At 33.8% G+C, this 23,937-nt stretch overlaps 1 protein-coding gene across 3 annotated transcripts; it reads right to left on the minus strand.

Annotated features, from left to right (window-relative positions):
• Window positions 1-23,376, minus strand: LOC132715635 (uncharacterized). Of its 3 annotated transcripts, none has more exons than XM_060698667.1 (8): window positions 23,256-23,376; window positions 16,012-16,137; window positions 8,793-8,976; window positions 8,217-8,286; window positions 7,495-7,627; window positions 6,819-6,901; window positions 6,321-6,397; window positions 1-5,312 (listed from the first exon to the last, which is right to left on the minus strand). In XM_060698667.1, exons 2-8 carry the CDS (start codon window positions 16,074-16,076, stop codon window positions 3,981-3,983), a joined length of 1,944 nt encoding a protein of 647 aa, XP_060554650.1. In that variant the 5' UTR covers window positions 16,077-16,137; window positions 23,256-23,376; the 3' UTR covers window positions 1-3,980. The 3 variants fall into 3 exon arrangements, with proteins under 3 accessions (XP_060554650.1, XP_060554649.1, XP_060554651.1); XM_060698666.1 differs by lacking the exon at window positions 23,256-23,376 and adding an exon at window positions 19,062-19,321; XM_060698668.1 differs by lacking the exon at window positions 23,256-23,376 and adding an exon at window positions 18,966-19,033.
• Window positions 23,377-23,937: the final 561 nt, after the last annotated feature.

Consider the following 23,937-nt stretch of genomic DNA (forward strand, 5'->3'; position numbering starts at 1 on the left):
TCCCTGTAGAAACTTGACTAAAACAATGTGATAAAGATGTAAAATAACTACTATAATATCAAAATGACTCTTGTAAAGACTATACTTATTTATCCTCTAAAAATGCCTATAAATAAAATTTAAAACATATCTAAAATTTGTAAGACTATGAAATCTAAACAAAATTCATACAAAAACAAACTTTATTTAGTCCTCATAATTAGAACACATTATAAAGTACTACATAGCTACAACATGTACCTATATAAATAAAAAAATCATTTAAAACACAGTATTATTTTTCAAAACATGTTTCATATTGCCTCATGTGTCAACTAAATGCAGTATTATATACATGTATATAAATATAGTCCATACTGGACTATTTGTGTGTCCTTAAAACAGCATTATCTGTATGAAACATGTTCCTTTTTGATTTATGTTTCCTTTATAATATACACAAAAAGATGTGTCAATTAAAATGCAGCATTGTCACTATGAAACATGTTCCATATCATGTGTCAATGAATCCAGAATCAATAATATTAAACCAGTTCCATATAAAATAATGTGTCTACTGAGTACACTGTCATTTATTTTTGATATAAATTATATGAAACATGTTCTATACAGAATTATGTTTCCACTGAATATAATAACTTATATCAAACAATCATGTATCCACTGAATGCATTGTCATTTATTTCAAACATGTTCCATATAAAATAATGTGTCCACTGATAACATCATTTTAAATATAAAACATATTCCATAAAGAATAACATAATATCCACTGATACTTCAAACGTCTTCCATATAGAATTATGACTTTACCGAGTACACTATTTTTATCATGAAAGACATTCCTTCAAAAATTAAGTGTCTACTGAATAAGGTATTTCTAATTTCAATGAAACATTTACCACATTAACACATGTCTATTGAAAACAGAAGATGTATCCTAACATAACCATCAAATCATTCTAAAGTTAATCACTTCACAAAGAAATGTGCTAAGTGGTATGTGTTTTAATACAAAATATACATGACAGTGCCATGTATCTATTCACAATACCCTGAGACATTAACTGATCAATGTCTAATAATCTACTACAATAATCAACTATATACAAAAATATCAATCAATAATTTACTAGCAAATCATTTGTAGAAACTAGAACTGCCACAGTCATGGCGTGAATACCCCTGCATTCCACTTTGTCAGAATCAACAGTGGCCATTTAGAGCTCAAGGACAACCTCCCCGCAAATCTGAGGTTACTAACATTGTTAAGTTATGTATTCTACATGCTTCAAATGTGAAAATGTCAAAATCAATACACTGCGGACAGGCATTCTTAAGCATTTGAGCAGACAAGCTTATTATAGTAAAATCCCAGTGACCTTGACATTTGACCCAGTGACTTCAAAAACAATAGGGGTCACCTAATGGTCACTATCAACCACCATGCCAAATATGAAGACTGTGGGTCAAAGGTTTCTTAAGTTATTGGGCGTACAAACTTTTTGAAGTCAAAGTCCCAGTGACCTTGACCTTTGACCTCAAAATCAATAGGGGTTAGCTTCTAATCATGACTAACCTCCATGCCAAATATGAAGACTTCTGGTCAAAGGAACCTTAAGTTTTTGGGCAGACAAGCTTTTTGAAGTCAAGGCCTGTGACCTTTGACCCTGTGACCTCAAAATCTAAAGGGATCATCTACTAAACATAACAAATCTAAATACCAAATATGAAGACTGAGGGTCAAAGGAATCTTAAGTTATTGGGGGACAATTTTTTTGAAGTCAAAGCCCCTGTGACCTTGACCTTTGACCCAGTGACTTCTAAATCAGTAGGGATCGTCTATTAACCATGATTAATCTAAATACCAAATATAAAGACTGTGGGTCAAAGGAATCTTAAGTTATTGGGCAGACAAGCTTTTTGTAGTCAAGGCCCCTGTGACCTTGACCTTTGACCTCAAAATCAATAGGGATCATCTACTATTCATGACCAATCTAAATACCAAATATGAAGACTGTGGGTCAAAGGAATCTTAAGTTATTGGGCGGACAAGGAAAAACAGACAGACTGCGGGACGGCCAGACGGACAAGCTGATTCCAGTATACCCCCATTACAACTTCGTTGTGCCGGGGTATAAAAAATATCAAAACAAGAATACAACAGTATAATTGGAATGTCGCCTGCGACTACATGTTTCAATGCTGGAGACAATTTTCAAGTCATGTTTATAATGAAAAACTTATTGCTGATTCAAACAAAATGAAAATATTTTAAACAAAAAATGAGAATAAGCAACATCCATGCATAAATCTGATGTGAGAATCTGAAGTAATTAAATACATTGATCAAGTTAGATTAGGAGCCATATTTACAATTTCTGGACCATCATAAACTAGTAAAAAAATCTTTATACTTTCTAGGATTCTCAATGTGAATTTTTTCTGTCAATAAATGCTAACTTCTGTAAATGAATCTTTCTAAATGAGTGCAAATAGCAAATCATATCATGAATTAAAAGGTTTCGTTTTTTAATAGCTGCCTTAAAAGGACATATTTCAGATTTAAATTAAAACAAGATTGCATTTGAGAAAAATGCTATGCCACCGCATTAATACAACACTAAGCCTTGTACCTTCAGACAATAAGATTTTTTGATATTTTTACTATATGTATATATTGAAAATCAATGACCCCAGGGGCAAAGGCAATTTTGACCCCAGGGCTATAATTTGTACAATCTTGCTAGAGGTTCACTACATAATGTTTCATGCAAAATATCTAACCTCTAGCATTTGTCAACTGCTAGAAGAAATTTTTTGAAAGTTTTTACTACATGTATAAGTATTTACTATATACATGTAAGGAAAACCAATGACCCCAGGGGCGGGGCCGATTTTGACCCCAGGGCTATAATTTGAATAATCTGGGTAGATGTCTACCAGACAATGCCTTATGCAAAATATCTTAGCTCTAGGCCTTTTGGGTCTTTACAAGAAGGTTTTAAGTTTTTACTATATGTACATATAGTGAAAATCAATGACCCCCGGGGCTGGGCAGATTTTGACCCCAGGGCTATCATTTTAACAATCTTAATAAGGGTCTACCAGACAATGCCTTATGCAAAATATCTAAGCTCTAGGCCTTTTGGGTCTTTACATGAAGGTATTTTAAGGTTTTGCTATATGTACATATAGTGAAAATCAATGACCCCCGGGGCGGGGCCGATTTTGACCCTAGAGCTATAATTTGAACAATCTTGGTAGAGGTCTACCAGACAATGCCTTATGCAAAATATCTAAGCTCTAGGCCTTTTGGGTCTTTACAAGAAGATTTTTTAAATTTATTCTTATAATTCCTTTTGGCAACCAGATTTCTGTATGGAATGAAATTCTTTGAACAACTTTGGAAGCCCTTCACCCAAGAATCAATCCTGCCAAGTTTGGTTGAAATTGGACTAGTGGTTTTTCACAAGAAGATTTTTTAAGTTCACTAGATAATCTATAGAACACACACACACAAACACAGAGGTGAATCGCTATATGCCACGGTGCTGCGGTGGCATAAAAATTTCACCCCCCCCCCCCAAAAAAGCGACCTAAATTTTTTTTATTTTGTTGATTTGTCTTAATTACTTCTATTTTCTGAAGATGAACACAAAATTTCTTTCCTAACTTGAAAGATGCTTCAATTTACATGAATGATAAAATGAATTGGACAAATGAAAATGTAAGCCAATTAATAGTTCTTGTTGAAAATCTGTATGTATGAAATACATGTTCAAGAAATTGAAACATCATAAATCAGACCACATCTTACATTACAGAACTTTGTGGAAAATGCCCATATCAGCACACAAAGTATATCAACACAGGTATTAGGAAATATTAATACCTTGAGTTCAATGCAACATATAAATATAGCAAATCCTATATAAATCTTTAACTGACTAACACAAACAAAAGTAGAATATCAAATCTCAATTATCAGGCTTTTCTTGTTTTATAGGCATGTTTGGGTTAAACCCATTTGGTTGTTGTCCTTCCATGGGGTACTGGCCTGGAAATCCATTGTTTGCTGCGTGCTGTGGAAAGTTCTGTGTGTTTCCATTTGGAGGCATCCCCATGAATTGATCCCCACTGTTCATGAGCTGTGTAAAACTATGCTGAGGTGGCTGCATATAATTAAAACCCATGTGTGGGTTAAACTGTCCTTGCATTTGAGACATGTACGCATTACTGTAACCTGATACAGGCATGTTTTGATGGGGCAAGTGATTAGTGAATGGGGGCACTGGCTGATATGACTGGAATGAATTCTGTTGATTTCCTGATGGTGATGAAGATTGGGGATTATAATGCTGCTCTGGGGGTGGTATGAAAGTGGCAGTTTGAGACATGGCAGGAGATTCTTCAGCAGATTTTGATTTTCTCTTTCTTGACTTACTGGCTTTTGCTCCTTTTCCCTGAGATTGTTGACTAGTTGGAGGTTTCTCTAACACTTCTAAACTTGCACAACCTTCAAGATCTTCTGAGCTTCCTTCACGAACAATGTCACGTAATGCATCGTTAAACTGTACTGGTCCATTTGTAGATATATTAGCATGACTCACAACACCATATCTTGAATCTGCTGGGTTGTTTACAGCAACTTGGTTAACCATACCATATAAACCATTTAAGAAATTATTTAAATGGCTATCATTTTGTGATGTCACTTGTGACTGATTATAAACTTCCAACTGACCAATAGAAATAGTTTCTGGCTGACTGCTTGTTGTCTGACAAGTTGTTGCAGGACAGTCAAAATCCACTGGTTCCTTTTTCACTTGTACAGGCTGTACTGGAGAAGAGACTCCAGAACTGGAACCAGCATTTGGCATGCACATTGGACTAGACTGATTTGATATTTCCTGAGATGAACTTGTGCCTGGAACACTGTGTGGTATAACTTGATAAGGACCAGCCATAAACTGAGCTAAGTGCTGGTCCACTGCAAATGCTGTATTTCCCATATTATCTGGCATCTGTTTACCAGGAGGCAAGGTTGTCATATCACCTGGGATCTGGTTCCCAGCAGGCATGGTTCCCATCTCTCCTGGATATAGATTTTCTCCCTCCTCTTTAACTTCTTTCTTAACCGCAGTTTTTAGGACAACATCTTGAAATGTTATTTCAGATTCATTGAGATCTGGCAGCTTGCCATTCAAATGATCCCTAAATTTTTTTAGAGCCTCATAGAAAGGTACTTTGTCAACAGCTCTAGGCAGCTGACTGCATCTTGCACTGGATGATGGCATCACATAGACAGCCTAGAAATATAACAGACAATCATTTTTTTTCCAGATATCTTCAAAAGCCTTCAATTATGAAAATAAACTATAATAAAATAACATTGTACATGTTTAACACTTAATGCCATATCAAATACTAAACTAACTTGAAGTAAAACTTACCTGAAACTTTCCTGAGTAATAATGTAAAGCTAAGATTACTACATTATTATACTGACCCGAGTAATCAAGTAAAGATAAATAAATCTTATCTCACTAGTTCGGTAGTAATTTCAACACACAGGAAAATTAAAAAAATATGTTAGACCAAATTTACCATTATGATTTTTTATACAAAGTTATATTGTAAATCACATAACAAATACAGCAATAATTAGATGTAGCTACAAAATGGCTGTTATTCTTTGTTTCTACCATAAAGAAGAAAGTGAAAACCTTTTGAAAATGCATAATTTTAAAATTTTGCATGTAGAATGATAAGTATGATATTTATATTTTGATCTTTGTTTTTAAATTATATGAGAGCATATCTCACAGTTAGTATATCACAACTATTAATCTTTACTTTGTACCTTCACATACAAGAATAATTTAAATGTATACAAATAAAAGAAAATTAGAGCAAAATGGACCCAATTCTTCTAGAAATACCAATAGTTCTTTTTCTTCTTAAAAAATATTGGGGGCTGTCATTTCAAGAGACCTTACTTCAATGAAAATTCATCTGCAAAATGTAAAGTAACCCATTAAGGCTAACTGGTGACTAAAATAAACATGATCATAAGCCAGTGCAATGGTAAGATTTCCCATTTTTAGAAACCTAGTCATGCACTTTAAGTCAAACCAGATGACTTCTTACTGAGTGTGTTAAATACACCAGTGTAGATAGTGGAAACCAAATACTGTCTCATCATAAGTAGAAATAAAACTGAAGACCTTCAAATTAAGAATTTGGTATTCTACCCTTACAACACACTTCCTTCTGATAGAACCAATGACTAAAAGATCAATATTTGAAGAACTTACTGTTTCAGTTCCTGTCAAGAGATCTGGCTGTTTCCCAAAATGGAAGTTCTTATGACCCACAAACACCTCATAAATACCTGAAATAATACAAGAACAAGTCAGTATATTTAACAAGAGCACCCCATCATATGTTAAGGCTTGTCTGTTAAAATAACTACATATGGTTAAAAAAACGGGCAAAAATATAGCTTTTAGAACTGATCACTTAAAAACAATTCATGAAAGAAATGTAAAATTTTCTACATAATTCCTTTTGATTAAATTTAGCCTTTGCCTTCAACATTTTTATCGCATTTAAAGTTTAAGTGTTACTTCCAAGTGCAAGTTCAAATAAAGTTGGTTCCAGGAATGGATTTGAAAGTGTGTCTATATGTTTTAAGCTTCCTACACAACCAAACTAAAATAAATTCTACATATAATCTAAAAAATCATTCTCATGAAAGAAGTAAATAAGTACTACCATATATCCCTATCAAGTTTCTGTAGAATAAAGGTTACCTTTCCCATTGAAGACTGCTATTTTTGGCTTATACTTGACTAGTTTCTCTGTCAATATCTGTGCTCCTTCTTTAATTTCTTTCCTGTAATAACAGAAATCATACTCCTCACAAAATCTTTATCTGGCAATATGAATTCTAAGGTCTATTGTGTGAGCAAATTTCTGCATGTCCTGTCGGCTAAGCATACTACTTGCCCCGCCTCAATCCCTACTTGTAAATATGAGCGGACAAGTGTATTTTTCGATCGCTGAATCATAACTTTTGAGTCTGTTTCTTGGAACAGTCACAGGATGATAAATGGCTGTGACACAAGTAGGGCTTGAACCCTTTAAGCCTTGGTTTGGAAAAAGTAACTTTAATACAAGGCCACTTTTTTCATCATATCTATCATGTGCATCCATATCAACTTATCAAGAGGGTATTTAATTTTTGGTCTGTATGTCACAAAACATTGACCATAATAAAGAAGTCCTATGTACAGCCTCCAAACTTCAAAGGTGCATATACTAGGTATAATTATTATTATATACCTTGATGAGCTCTACTGCAAGACTCAATAAGAAGAAACAGGGTCACCAGGATCAAGGCATGTTTTTAATTTGAACATATACACATCAGTTTATTGGCTTATCAGATATAAAGGCTATTGAAAGTTTGTATATGATATATCCTACCTTGTTAGGTCAGCACTACCTCTAGTTGTCCTGGCAACAATGTTTGTAAAACCAATACCATAATCTAGTAACTTGAAATCTTGCATAGCATTCATTGGCTCAGGTATGAGACCAGATAAATACATACACTTCCCTGAAAGAAAGGAAAAATTGTGATAAAGATCTGATATATATATATATTACTTTCTTGGCCATTTTAGAAACAAGTCTGGATGTGCCCAATGAGGAAATATTCTACTCATTAAATTATGTTTACTAAGATATTAAGTGACCAATAAAAATTGTGACTTTAAAATGATATTTACAAAATGTTGGAAGGAAAAGGAATTAATGCCATTTGGAACACATGTTTTTTACCAGGCCCATCGAAAGAATGGACACTTCCTAACTTTACTGGTGGAATTATAAACATTATGTTCTATTGAATAAGCAGTTGTTGATGAGGTGAGTCTGATTTCATATGTCAGAACCACATAATGTTTTTTCAAGCACTATTGTATTGAGCTTTCTATAAAAAATACAAAAACACCCATCAGTTCAAACCTACTGTTACAAGACAGTGGCTGTCAAAACTGTAAACAACCACCTCACCACTGATCATTGCACTAGAGCTTATAGAATATGTTTGTACTGCTGAAGTGATATGAAATTTATCCCATTAACCACTTCTAAATTAAACACAAGTTATATCAATACACTTTATCCTTCTTTCATTGACTTACAGAAATGATTTCCTGGTCCCGCATAATGATGTCCAACAAAGGCTGCATATAGTCCTGGGTTTATACCAACCTATAATTAAAATAATTCTTTATGCACACAGTTATGATTGTATTAATGATCAAGTGATGAAAAAGGTATAACAAGAAATATGTCCACAGGACACAGATGCCACCACTTTTCACTGTTTTGTCAATTGGATGGACATGCAGTGTGATCACCTTTTCAGTCACATACAATTTAAAAATTATAGATAAATTGTTTCACTCACTGGTTTGACATCAAGCTAGACAAACAAGGATTTTAAATGTATCTTTCAGACTAAAGAATTTTTTTCTGTCACATTGCCTTACCAAGATATGGACATAAGTTTGTAAGTTTGAAAACTATTATGCCAATATCAAGGTAAAGATGATTTTTTTTGTCTACTTGCAATGATGATATCAATGTTAATAAGACTTAACTTATAACAACAATATCAATGTAAGAATCAAACATTTTTCTCTACTCACAATGACATTATCAGATTACAAGATTTTGTATACAAAAACTTTATCAGGTTAGAAGGTTTCACTTACAATGACAATATCAAGGTTAGGAGCTAGATGATCTGGCAGTAATCTTGTTATCACTTCCTCCTCGGGCATGCCCTTGAACCTGTCAACCTTTCTCTTCTTCTTCACTGTCACATGATCTGTTATCTTCTCTTGTTTCAACTTCTTAGGTCGACCAGCTTTCTTCTTTGGTGAATTCCCTGTAGTGCTGCAAACATACAGAATAAGGTCTAGTTTATGTGGTGAATTACAGGTTTAATAATTAAAAAAAAAAAAACGAATCATTTCTTAAAGGCAAATTAATGTAAATTGTTTGTTTGTTTTTTATTTTACGCCTTTTCCCAAACAGTATTTCAGTCATATAGGCGGGTAGTTTCCTAACCATCGTTCCTGGAGAGCTACATCAGTACTAGACTACCTTCCTCTGCGCTAAACTACCAAATCATCTCCCGGGGATCGAACCCACGCCAGAGAGGTAACTGGATTAGAAGTCATCGACTCTAACCCCTCGACCACGGAGGTGGAAATTAATGTAAAAAATATTACAATGATCTGATGTACTCAAGTCCCAGCATGATTTTCGGTACACATTCTATATATTTTGGGTTTGAAGAATAAATACATCTACATATTTTGAATGAAATTTAGGCATCGACAAAATTACAGAGAAGGTTAAAAACAAGTCAGGTAATTTAAACAACCCCTGGAATGGACAATAACATATATTGCGGATATTTTATTATTAAAACAAGTCTAAGTCATTCATTTCAGATGTTCCTTAATGTTTCCAAAGTTCACTGTGACAACTATTGTGAAATCATAACACTCTAACCTGACCCACGTGGGTCAAGTTAAGAAACCACCATTTTATTCATAATAAGGAGAAAAGTTTTGTTGCTGTGACTGCCTAGTGTATTTATTTTGAGGACATTTACAGAATAATGAATAAAAAATTCAAAATGAAGAAATGAAAAATTTGCCAGTATCTCCCATTAAAGAAGGGAGTTAAATGCTTTCAAGAAAAGAACCTATAAGAAAAAGAAATTACCTAAAGGACTTGAGGAAGTTTGGAAAATTCCCCAAAACTACATGAAGGCATAATAAAACCTACATTACCAATTTCACTTCATATACTTTGACAAAGAATTTATAAGACATTCTTAATATTAATATGCAATCTCAACAAACAATTTAAAAGCCTATCATTACTTTGAGAACATGAATTATGTACAAAGATGGGTCATTATGTAATACACTTTCCATGACTGTAAATGTTTACTGAAACACAATTTTATAAAGAAAATCCCTTTAACCTTTTAACCACTCTCATAATTAATGCTATTCTTAAATATCAATCTAAAGGTACCATCTTTTGCTTGTTGTAACTTACTAAAAAGAACAGAAAAAAAATACAGTAGAACTTTGGTAAGTCGAAGTTGAAGGGACTTGCGTAAAAAGTTTGACACATCAGGACTTCCACTCAATTTAATGACAAAATTTCGAGCCATTGGCATTTACAAGCAAGTTACAAAACAGGGCATTTTTTGTCAAAATTGTGAAGGGGCCTGGACCTTTCATTTTGTGAAAAAACTAGAAATGTGTCCATAGGACACGGGTGCCCCCACCGTGCCACTGTTCTGTCAATCTTATGACTCTAGGTCAAATATTTTTGGAAAACTAAAAATCTTTTTACTAAGTAAAGGGCAAGAACTTTACAAATACTGAATCAATCCTCAAACAAACCCCAAGTTGAAAATTTATACTACTGTAAGTCAAGGGCAATAACTAACAAAACTGAAAAAAATCCACATGCAAAGTCCCAGGTAAAATGAGTCATAGCTTCACAGTGATGTGAATCATTATTCCTGTAATTTAGTGATGTTGATCATTATTCCTGTAAAGTTGGTCGATTCTAACTCAAGCACTCAAGGAACAAATAACAACATAATGAAACAGTTTTTACTAAGTCAAGGTAAACTAGAACTATCACTAAATGTGATTAATACCCCCACAAGTCTGCTTCGGAAATGAGGATGTTACTAGTAACAGAATACCTTGTAATAGAATTGAAACATAGAGTTATGGTTGTGGGCAATTAAAGATTATTGTGGTTCATGTATGTTGCATTTCCTTTCAATGTGGTTGGCCATTGATGAAGTTTAATTGAATTACTCTGTAATAAGTCCAGAAAGACAAAGAAAAAGAACAAAGGGCAATAACCCTATAAATACTGAAGATAGAGTTATAGTTCTTGTGCACTGCACTTCCTCTTATTGTGCTTGACCATTGTATGAAGTTGTTTTGAATTCAAACCAGTACGTTTTAAGTTATGCTCCGGACAAGGAAAAGTATCAAAGGGCAGTAACTCTGTATTTTGTCAAAATGGAGTTATGGCTCTTGTGCACTGCACTTCCTTTTAATGTCCTTGACAACTGTATGAAGTTGTACTGAATTCCAAACAGTAGTTTTCAAGTTATGCTCTGGACAAGGAAAAGTAACAAAGGGCAATTACTCTGTAATTAGTCAAGATGGAGTTATGGTTCTTGTGCACTGCACTTCCCCTTATTGTGCTTGACCATTGTATGAAGTTGTTTTGAATTCCAAACAGTAGTTTTCAAGTCATGCTCTGGACAAGGAAAAGTAACAAAGGGCAGTAACTCTGTAATTAGTCAAGATGGAGTTATGGTTCTTATGCACTGCACTTCCTCTCAATGTGCTTGACCATTGTATGAAGTTATAATGAATTCCAACAATAAGTCTTCAAGTTATGGTCCGGACAAAAGAAAGCAAATGGAAAAGTAACAAAGGGCAATAACTCTGTAATTAGTCAAGATGGAGTTATGGTTCTTGTGCACTGCACTTCCCCTTATTGTGCTTGGCCATTGTATGAAGTTGTTTTGAATTCCAACCAGTAGTTTTAAAGTCATGCTCTGGACAAGGAAAAGAAACAAAGGGCAGAAACTCTGTAATAAGTCAAAATGGAGTTATGGTTCTTGTGCACTGCACTTCCTCTCAATGTGCTGGACCATTGTATGAAGTTATAATGAATTGCAACAATTAGTCTTCAAGTTATGGTCCAGACAAAAGAAAGCAATGGAAAAGTAATAAAGGGCAATAACTCTGTAATTACTTTAGATAGAGTTATGGTTCTTATGCACTGCACTTCCTCTCAATGTGCTTGACCATTGTATGTAGTTTTATTGAATTCCAACCATAAGTCTTCAAGTTATGGTCCGGACAAAAAAAAGAAGGCAATGGAAAAGCAACAAAGGGCAATAACTCTGTAATTACTTTAGATAGAGTTATGGTTCTTGTGCACTGCACTTCCCCGAATTGTGTTTGACAATTGTATGAAGTTGTTTTGAATTCCAACCAGTAGTTTTCAAGTTATGCCACGGACAAGGAAAAGTAACAAAGGGCAATAACTCTGTAATTAGTCAAGATAGAGTTATGTTTCTTACGCACTGCACTTCCTCTCAATGTGCTTGACCATTGTATGTAGTTATATTGAATTCCAACCATTAGTCTTCAAGTTATGCTCCGGACAAGGAAAATGCAACGGACAAAAAAAAAAAGCAATGGAAAAGCAACAAAGGGCAATAACTCTGTAATTAGTCAAGATAGAGTTATGGTTCTTGTGCACTGCACTTCCTCTCAATGTGCTTGACCATTGTATGTAGTTATATTGAATTCCAACCATTAGTTTTCAAGTTATGCTCCGGACAAGGAAAATGCAACGGACGTCTGGACCGACCGACCGACCACCGGGTGACTCCTATATACCCCCCCAAACTTCGTTTTTGGGGGTATAATAACTCAACAAATACTGGATAAATCCACAAGCGAAACCCCAGGAGCAAAACTAAATATGCTGAGCAACTTTCCCATAAGGTTTAATGACTCTTTGTCAAATCCTTTTTGAGTTACATGCGACACAAGTTGAAAATTGCAAACATTTTCTAAGTCAAGGGCAATAACTCTAAAAATACTAAATAAATCCAGACGAAAATACCCAGGTGCACAACTACACATGCTGATCAATATTCCTGTAAAGTTTCATGACTCTAGGTCAAATACTTTTTCAGTTACATGAGACACAAGTTGAAAATTGCAAAATTTTACTAAGTCAAGGGCAATAACTCTAAAAATACTAAAAATATCCAGATGAAAATACCCAGGTGCACAACTACACATGCTGATCAACATTCCTGTAAAGTTTCATGACTCTAGGTCAAATACTTTTTCAGTTACATGACACACAAGTTGAAAATTGCAAAATTTTACTAAGTCAAGGGCAATAACTCTAAAAATACTTAAAATATCCAGACGAAAATACCCAGGTGCACAACTACACATGCTGATCAACATTCCTGTAAAGTATCATGACTCTAGGTCAAATTCTTTTTGAGTTACATGCGACACAAGTTGAAAATTGCAAAATTTTACTAAGTCAAGGGCAATAACTCTAAAAATACTAAAAATATCCAGATGAAAATACCCAGGTGCACAACTACACATGCTGATCAACATTCCTGTAAAGTTTCATGACTCTAGGTCAAATACTTTTTGAGTTACATGCGACACAAGTTGAAAATTGCAAAATTTTACTAAGTCAAGGGCAATAACTCTAAAAATACTAAAAATATCCAGATGAAAATACCCAGGTGCACAACTACACATGCTGATCAACATTCCTGTAAAGTTTCATGACTCTAAGTCAAATACTTTTTGAGTTACATGCGACACAAGTTGAAAATTGCAAAATTTTACTAAGTCAAGGGCAATAACTCTAAAAATACTAAAAATATCCAGATGAAAACACCCGAGTGCACAACTTCACATGCTGATCAACATTCCTGTAAAGTTTCATGACTCTAGGTCAAATACTTTTTGAGTTACGTGCGACACAAAAGAGAAAGGACGGACGGACGGACAGACAAGGGTAAATCTAAATGCCCGCCACTAATGTGGGGGCACAAAAAGCGTGATTTGTCATAAAATTGTGAAAAAAATTTACATAGTATTTGGCATTTAGCGACATTATGAAACCAGAAAATCTGCTTCAAGTTAGTACTTTAACCCTGGCACTTAACATTGTGCTAAAACCATTTAACTTGATTAAAACTATAAGTGTGTTCTTGAGATTGGCGTAAATCATGTTTTACCTGAAGGTAATCAATGTATTTCAAAGACTAAGTCCCAATATTTTGTGAAATTTCTTTTGAAATTGTGATTTTTTTCCCGCCACTTTGTGAAAAAAAAGTGCAATTTTGAATTGTGAAGGGGCCTGATATCAGGGCCTGATATCGGCCCCTGTTAAAGAAGGAAAAAAAGCCCTGCAAAAGGCGTAACAAAAGGAAAGGGCAATCACTAAACAAGCTTATAGTAAATATATTCCGTGTGATAATTAAGCGACACCAGGTCATGTAAGTTCTCAAATGAAAGTAGTTTTTATTTGTTTGGGTCGTCAGACCAAACAAATAATGGTAGTGAAATTTCAGACTCTAATGCTGTTAATTGCAAGTGCCGAAAGTAGTCCGCTTTTTTGAAGCGGTTACTTCCCTTTATATGTAACACATAGGCCGAAAAATTTATGGGAGATCATTGCGTAAATATGGTCACATGACAGGCGGATTAATTTTCAAGCAAAATAATTCCCGAATAGTCGAAGATTTCTAATATTGTTTTATTCTTTATAGATATACATGCTTATAGTAAGCGCCATGATTATTTACACAAGTGTTAAACAACAGTTAGCGTCGTTACAAACCCTAACTAGAATAATATGGTTTTCTTTAGGCAATTAATATGTAAATTCACCGTGGCCGAGGGGTATGCGCGCTCGCTTATGAAGCGAGAGGTCTCGAGTTCAAATCCCAGTTAAAGCAACTCATTTTTTTCTTCAAATTGTTTAAGTCAAATAAACATTGGATCGAATATCAGTGTTGCAATTAGTCTTATAGCCAATCTACTACAATTAAAACGCTGGAAAGCATTGGTGGCACTATACAAAAACAAATTGTTTTATAATCTCACAAACTTCACCTTTCTGACATTCTGAGACCCAAACAAATTCAGCGCCTTCTGTGCTTTGATTAATGTTTACTTTCAAATACCACTTAATTAACAGGGAGACGCTCAAAATCCCCTTGATCATAATCCCCTTGGTTGATAAACGACATAGTGATCGAAATCCCCTCAACAGAAATGACAGGGTTATCATAATCCCCTTGGCAAAAATAAAGGGGTGGTCATAATCCCCTCAGTGGGTAGTCAAAATCCCCTCAAATAATGTGAAATGGTTGGGAAATTTCTTTTCTTATTTTTCTTTTTAGTTCAATGAATTTAAGAACCAACTGCTTCAAGAATTGCTGAAAAAAAAGAGAAAAGCATACAAACAATTAAAAGGTGTATGTTTGTCACAGCCAGTTAATAATGACACCCTTTATTGATGTTATTATTGCTGAGAAAATGACAACATTGGAGTATTTAAAAATAACCTGTATTATATTGCTAAAGTATACTCCATACTCTTTCCTCTACTCAATGTAACTGCTGTTTGCAACATTTCTTTATGTAACACAATAGTTTAGCTGGAGTGACAAAAGATCAAAGGAAAAAGAATTTTGAGTAAAGGGGGTTGTTTTTCACAAGTTGAGGGGATTTTGACCACCCCATCATTTTTGCCAAGGGGATTTTGACTATCCATCAAGGGGATTATGAACACCCGGTCATTTCTGTTGAGGGGATTTCGATCACTATGTCATTTTTCAACCAAGGGGATTATGATCAAGGGGATTTTGATATACACTCAATTAACAATTAAATCATTTTATCACACATTTAAATGCACACAAAGGCTGATAGATCACTGTGTTATTAACAGCTGTCAAACAAGTTGATTGGAAATAATATTTGCACCAAAAATGGGTGTGAAAAATCTATCAAGATGGAAGGTGTCAAAATAATTGACTTATTTGTGGAAACTGTCCACGAAAAAACTTCAACACATTGAAAAATTCTACACATAAAATTTCGACTCATATCATAGGTTTTCATAGGGAATATATAGAGGGAAAAATCGGGACTTTCATTTTACTTCAATACATCAAGTTCAACTCATAGAAGTTCTACTGTAATTTAAACTTTTGTCATCGACTCAATCCATGTTCACATTACAATATATAGTGGCTTTTTGTCAACACACACATACAAATTATTTAAGCTTCAAGGCAATACATACCTGTCTGGGAATGGTTCCTGCTTTATGTCAACAGGTTCAAGTTTTATCTGGGCTGGTTCCAACATTTTGTCACAATAGGTACCAGTCAAACCCCCCTTAGAAATACTGCCCCCAGTCCGGTGATTACTGAAAAAGATAGATCGACAAAAATAAAATATTGACAGGCATTATTCCATAAGAATATATAACAAAATATGTCTGTCAGACAGTTACTGGGAATAAATTACACAAAAACCTGAACTTAATATTTCTAATTAAAAAAGGCCAAAATTCTGTAAAAACTTGACTAAATTTATCACAATTTGCATTATCTGATTTACCACCCCAAAAAAGTTGATCAAAGTTTTGATTCAAGTTATGATAGGATATAATTTAAAATAAACAAGAGGGCCATGATGGCCCTGAGGTCGCTCACCTGTATATAGGCCCCCCAACCCCCACCCCCCCAACGTTGCAGGGCCAATTTAACCCAGGGGCTTTTATTTGAACAAACTTGGTAGACACCCATAAGAAAATGTTTCATGCTAAACATCTAAGCTCTAGCTCATTGGGCTTTTTAAAAGAAGATTTTTTTAAAGTTTTTACTATACACATATAGTTAAAAACAATGACACCCCTGGGGCTGGGCCAGTTTTGACCCCAGGGCTTTTATTTGAACAAACTTTGTAGACACTTACTAGAAGATGTTTCATGCTTAATATCTAAACTCTAGCTATTTGGGTTTTTTCAAAGAAGATTTTAAGTTTTTGCTATACACATATAAAGAAAATCAATGACCCCCGGGGCGGGGCCAATTTTGACCCCAGGTCTTTTATTTGAACAAACTTTGTAGACACTCACTAAAAGATGTTTCATGCTTAATATCTTAACTCTAGCTATTTGGGTTTTTTCAAAGAAGATTTTTTAAGTTTTTGCTATACACATATAAGGAAAATCAATGACCCCCGGGGCGGTGCCAATTTTGACCCCAGGGCTTTTATTTGAACAAACTTGGTAGACACCTATTAGAACATGTTTCATGCTAAATATCTTAGCCATAGCTCTATGAGTTCTTTAAAAGAAGATTTTTAAGTTTTTACTATATGCATAGACCCCCCGGGGCGGGGCCAATTTTGACCCCAGGGCTTTTATTTGAACAAACTTGGTAAACACTTATTAGAACATGTTTCATGCTAAATATCTTAGCTCTAACTCTTTTGGTTCTTTAAAAGAAGATTTTTTAAGTTTTTACTATATGCATATAGGGAAAATCAATGACCCCCTGGGGCGGGGCCAATTTTGACCCCAGGGCTTTTATTTGAACAAACTTGGTAGACACCTATTAGAACATGTTTAATGCTCAATATCTTAGCCATAGCTCTTTGAGTTCTTTAAAAGAAGATTTTTTAAGTTTTTACTATATGCATATAGGGAAAATCAATGACCTCCCGGGGCGGGGCCAATTTTGAACCCAGGGCTTTTATTTGAACAAACTTGGTAAAAACCTATTAGAACATGTTTGATGCTCAATATCTTAGCCATAGCTCTTTGAGTTCTTTAAAAGAAATTTTTTTAGGTTTTTACTATATGCATATAGGGAAAATCAATGACCTCCCGGGCGGGGCCAATTTTGACCCCAGGGCTTTTATTTGAACAAACTTGGTAGACACCCATTAGAACATGTTTCATGCTAAATATCTTAGCTCTAGCTCTTTGGGTTCTTTAAAAGAAGATTTTTTAAGTTTTTACTATATGCATATAGGGAAAATCAATGACCCCCGGGGCAGGGCCAATTTTGACCCCAGGGCTTTTATTTGAACAAACTTGGTAGACACCTATTAGAACATGTTTGATGCTCAATATCTTAGCCATAGCTCTTTGAGTTCTTTAAAAGAAGATTTTTTAAGTTTTTACTATATGCATATAGGGAAAATCAATGACCCCCGGGGCGGGGCCAATTTTGACCCCAGTGCTTTTATTTGAACAAACTTGGTAGACACCCATTAGAACATGTTTCATGCTAAATATCTTAGCTCTAGCTCTTTGGGTTCTTTAAAAGAAATTTTTTTAAGTTTTTACTATATGCATATAGGGAAAATCAATGACCCCCCGGGGCGGGGCCAATTTTGACCCCAGGGCTTTTATTTGAACAAACTTGATAGACACTCACTAGAAGATGTTTCATGCCAAATATCTAAGCTCTAGCTCTTATGGTTTTTTAAAAGAAGATATTTAAAGTTTTTTCTTTCGGTTGCCATGGCAACCAGAGTTCTGCATGGAATTAAATTCTTTGAACAATTTTTAAAGGCGACCACCAAAGGAACATTCCTGTGAAGTTTGGATGAAATTGGCTCAGTGGTTTATGAGGAGATGTCATTTAAAGTAAAAGTTTATGGACGGACGCCGGACGAAAAGCGATCACAAAAGCTCACCCTGTCACTTTGTGACAGGTGAGCTAAAAAGGGGGCATTACTGTGTAAAACAAACCTGAATAACCTGCAATATGTACAGGTCCCCATTTAGTGACCTTGTATTTCTAATTAAGGCAAGCATTACTTAGACTTTTGAACAAAAACTATCTTAAAATTCTATGAATAAATGAATAGACAAAGGTCCTAAACCATCACCAACTAGTGTGCTATATGTAGGTTCAAAGTCTTTGAGATTTAAACCTCAAAAATAGAAGCATTGAGACACAAGTTATTTGAAGTTTGTGGCCTTATGTTCACTTACAACAATTTACTGGAGTTCAATATCTAAGGCAATATTCACAAAAATTCCTTTTAAAGACAATTCACTTATGACTTAGCACTCTTAAAAATAAAAAGCAATCAAAAGTCCAAAGTGTAAACTTAAATCCATTCAGCCATCTCCTTAAAAAACCTTTTCGAAAACTTCAATTTATTATAAGAAAGATGAATTTAAATAATTTAACTCAAAATATTTAATTTAACCAATATTATAAATTCCAGCACCTTTAAATTTCATTTTTGACAATTAACCACCTCTTCAAAATTCAAACATAGTTATATAGGAAAAAAAGACATCAAGTACAAAATTTAACTGATTACTTGTAAGTATTTGTAATATCCCTCATATTCACAATTAGATGATATTTCACTAAAGAACATACAAAAAATGGGCAACCACAAATAATTCATACGAAGATATATCATTTAAAGCCCTCAGGCACAAACTTATTGTTCATTACTGCTGTAAGCAAGATAAAAAAAACTTTCATTACATAAAAACAACAATGAACCATAACTGACGACATAATTGTGCACCTATTGTTCATTTCTTTGTCTATAATCATGGAGCATTAAAATCTTTGAATTTCTTATACAGTGATAACAAATTATCATACTTTAAAATCTCCTATAGACAAGTAAATCATTACATAGGATGTCAGTTTTACAACACACACAACTGTTTGTAAATTACTTTCTAATATATTCACAGTCAACGAGTTTTTAATCAAGTTTGTGTTTATCATTCCTTTTGGATATCAACAAAATATGTCTTGCTAAATTAAAGCTAATAAATAACATGACAAACAATAGTAGACTTTCATGTTCATAGCACCAGTATTTGTTTGGTTTTTAGTTTAAAATTATACCGATTGCATTTTAACATTATTTCTTGGTTTTAATTTTAGTTAAAATTGCTCAAATTTAACTACATATATTTGAATTTATAAAAAAACTAGAATAACATCAAGTCAGTCTGTATGCTGTTGAGATTCCCTGTATCTATTCCCATCCATGATTGTTATATCTATTTGATTTTGTTTACATAATTATATAATATCAACCTAATTATCAGAAAAAAAGCAGAAAAATAAGTCAAACTGCCAACTGTTAAGGCTGAGGTGAAATTCAAATTAAAGTGAACAAGCTTTTCAGAGTAAAAAAATTCCAGATATCTACTTTAAATTTATAAATATTGGATAAAGGTTTTACAATTTGTTTCTGCTTAACTATTCCCCTGCTAAATATCTTAGACTTGACCATCTTTAATCTGGACAACACCCAGTGATTTTTTTTCACTTAATTGGGAAGAGGTCTTCACCTCTTGAATTTGGGAAAAGTTAACGCTAAAATTGCTAATTTGGGAAGTAGAAAAGCAGGTTTAAATTCAGATTTTTGGGAAAACTGCATGATCTTTCGGTGTCTATTCTAGGAGGATGGATTCATTCATATTTTTGAGAATTTCCCCCTTTTTTTTCCAGAGGCGTGGGGCGGGTTGGGGTCTGGAATTTTACATCAAGAAAGAAGGAAAAAGATCAATAAATGTAATAACTTCTCAAATATAAGCAGGAAAATCACCGACACCAATCATCATGATAATATCTTTAGGGGAAATTTCCAAATATATAAGCATTGTGATGTTTGTTTCTGCACTGGTTGCAAGGGTAGAACCTACTGGCAGGTTGAGTGCTATTTACAAATTATATAATATGCAAGTCTATGTAAGTCATTATCTAAACAATTTTCATTTCTTTTAATAATAGAGGCAAAAGTTGTAACAAACATTAATCTATAACTTTCAAAATTTATGCTCATTGCTGCATAAACTATATTCTATAAATCTAATAAAATATAATCTAATATAAATGCAAGCTCAATTACAGTGATTTTTTTCCCAATTTTCAAAACAACCTATGGCTTTCTGAAGGGGAAAATATAGTGCAATAAATCAGAAAAGGGGGAAAACCTGAAATCAAATTCCATCACACATTTAACAGTTTTATGAAAAAAATTAATATCAATTCAATTTATAACATGCATGGTACATAGCAGCTCTAGGCTATCTAGAGAGATAGCTTTCTCAAATTCTGTCTTCTAGCAGATATAAGTCAGATGCTGTTAAGTCATGGTTCTGGTAAGGAAGAGCACGAGGCATTTTAGGGAAAAATATTAGCATCTTTAGGGGAAAATATACCTATTTTGGGCTAGGGGAAACAGCCTTTATTTGGCTGTAAAATACAGCGAAACAAACCACTGAATTAGAAGACTATAACGAATAAACAACCACTTTTCTAGTATCTGTATAATCATCCATAGGATATGGTGCTTGCTTTTCGAATTTATATAAATTTTTGATATCTTGCCTGTGTTATGCAGGTGGTATCAAGACATCTGCAGATGTTTCTAAATTTAAATTTTTGTCTTTAAATGTTAAACTCTGCTTAAGCCCGTTCTAGGGGGATGTGGACGGTAACTTACACTTTCCAGTACGGTCCATAAACAGGCTCTATCAATCTGAACCTGCAATATTTTCAAATTTGTGCTTTGAGCGTTCTTTAGGGATTCTATTTTTCTATTTATTGCCACATTCAGTGGAGGCCGTCAAAAAGTTTTCCAGTAGATTAGATATAATCAAAGATATAACAGTTTCGATCCTTAAGAATATTTAGCATAACATTATTGTTGTGTGTACATTGTGGTCTTCTATTTAACCTTTTTCAATTTAGTGCCTTCAGTTCTCCAACTGAAATACTGTAAAATAAACCTTAGGATATGGTCTGCTTTAATATGTCTTTTGATGCCTCTGATCCTTTTTCAAACTTCAAATTTGTTTAATTCGGCACATAGTTTAGGGCACACGCATTACTTTGGGACCATATGCCTCTTTTAATGGAATGATACAAAAGTGTCACATATGATGTGGTTGATGATAAGGAACATATATTTGAAGTTTGAAGTTGATACTTTAAGAAATGACTAAGTTATAGTGAAAAATATTTTACTGCACCAAAACTTTAATCTGAAATCTGGACGCCGAGGCGAGTAGGACAGCTCTCGTATAGTCGAGCTAATAACTGCCAGCTTTCTTAAAACACAAATGTGTTTGTAGATTTATGCTTTTCAGATTATTTTCAGACCTAACGAAATGTCGAAAAAATTGTCCATTTTGTATCAAAACATACAGTTGCCTCGATACGACCAATCGCCCAGCTAGTTTTGTAATAGAAGCAAGCAGTGATTTTTTTTCCAATTTTCAAAACAACCTGTGGCTTTCTGAAGGAAAAAATGTAGCACGATAAATCATGAAAAGGGGAAACCTGAAATCAAATTCCAACAATTGAAAATGGAATTTACCCACACATTTTATGTAAAATATAAATTTCAATCAATTTAACATGCATGGTACATAGCAGAGGCTATCTATAGGGACAGATTTCTGTCTTCTAGCTGATATGTCAGATGCTGTTAAGTGATGGTTCTTGTAAGGAAGAGCAAGAGGCAATTTAGGGGAAAATATTAGCATTTTTAGGGGAAAATATACCTATTTTTGGCTGGGGGAAACAGCCTTAATTCGGCTGTAAAATACAGTGAAAAAAATCACTGGCAAGAGGTATCATATAGTATCCATTTATTTGTGTTGTTTGAGATGGTGTACAAATAAAATTCATGCATTTCAAACACAGATTAAACATTGGCGATCAAGTACAGTTAGAATTTCGAAATTAAGTTTTTTTTTCAGGCTCAGAATTTCACTTGTCTGCAGTCAACTGCTAAGTTAAAATGTAAAATGTATTTGTCTGCCGGCAAAAAGTCCCGAGTTTGGCGTAGTAGTTCCGCACCCCTGGTGGACAAGAAGAATGTCCAACCTTTGCATGTTTAATGCTTGGATTTTTCTTTTTCAAATATATTTGACATATATATATTCATAAATATTAATTGGCAAATATGTTTATGATTAATTCAATATTTATTTCAACATATAATTACTTTCCTGTAATAGAATCTAATGTTAACTTGATAAATTGAAAATCCGCGATGGGGGTCTTAACTTCATAATCATATTACTTGTATTAAGAAACATTATTAAATTATTGTCATTGTCAAATTATTTTTTTTAAAAAAGGAAAAAAATGTTTGTTGATTTAATTGAACTAGGACCAGTCAAACTAAAAAAAACATTGTTATATTTATGGGCTACTGTGGCGAATCGTTATGTGGCGAATCTTAGTATGGTGAATAAGAGGGGTTGACAGTATCCAGAGATAGATAGATATTAAAAAGAGAAAACATATTATTCATAACAAAAATATTTCTTTCCAATATATAATTAGTTTAACTGCTAACAAAGTCTAACGACTGACTAAAGTGACCACTTATCGTGGATTTGCAAAACACCAAGGTTCGAATAGTTTTGGGCACTAGTTTTGTTACTAATATATGTGAAAAGAATAATGCAGCAAAACAAAGTTGAGTGGAACAACATGTAAAATATGCTTTTCATTTCTATTTGTTTACCTGTCGTATTTATGAAAATATCGTTATTAATATTTTGGCAAGCTGTCTCAAGCTTTATCAGGACTAATCCGACGTTTTGATTGGTTGACTGTTACAATTTGTGACCAATGACTAAACGTTTAACATCAAATAAGAACTTGTATTGTACGACAAAAAGTAAAAAATATGCGGAGTGAAAAAATAACCCAAAGGATCAGCAACAATTAACAAAATAGATATTTCACGAATTGCATAGACCAGATCTATATAAACTAAACTTTTGCTCAATATGCGTCAATTTGCAAATTTATGGTACAAAGCTTGAAAAGTCAGTTATTGATTATGCAATACCATTGCAATCTTGACCAGAAGTGTCGTTTCCCTTTTGAAAATTAATTAAGAAATTGAATATATTTGCAAGAGTTCTCTCCCTTACATCAATCTAAATTATAAATTCCACCAATTCAACAATTGCCTAGACCAGATCTATATAAAAACTAAACTTTTGCTCAATATGCGTCAATTTGCAAATTTATGGTACAAAGCTTGAAAAGTTAGTTATTGATTATGCAATACCATTGCAATTTTAAAGGCAAAACCACCAAAACCTTTCTGTTATGTAACCCAGATGAAACCACTGACTTGTCTCTTAACGACCATTAAACAATGAACTACAATTGACCTTTGAAGTATGTTAAACTAC

This window comes from Ruditapes philippinarum, unplaced genomic scaffold (genome assembly GCF_026571515.1).
Source record: "Ruditapes philippinarum isolate M1 unplaced genomic scaffold, ASM2657151v2 ctg3310_1_1_1_1, whole genome shotgun sequence".
Lineage (NCBI taxonomy): Eukaryota > Metazoa > Mollusca > Bivalvia > Venerida > Veneridae > Ruditapes > Ruditapes philippinarum.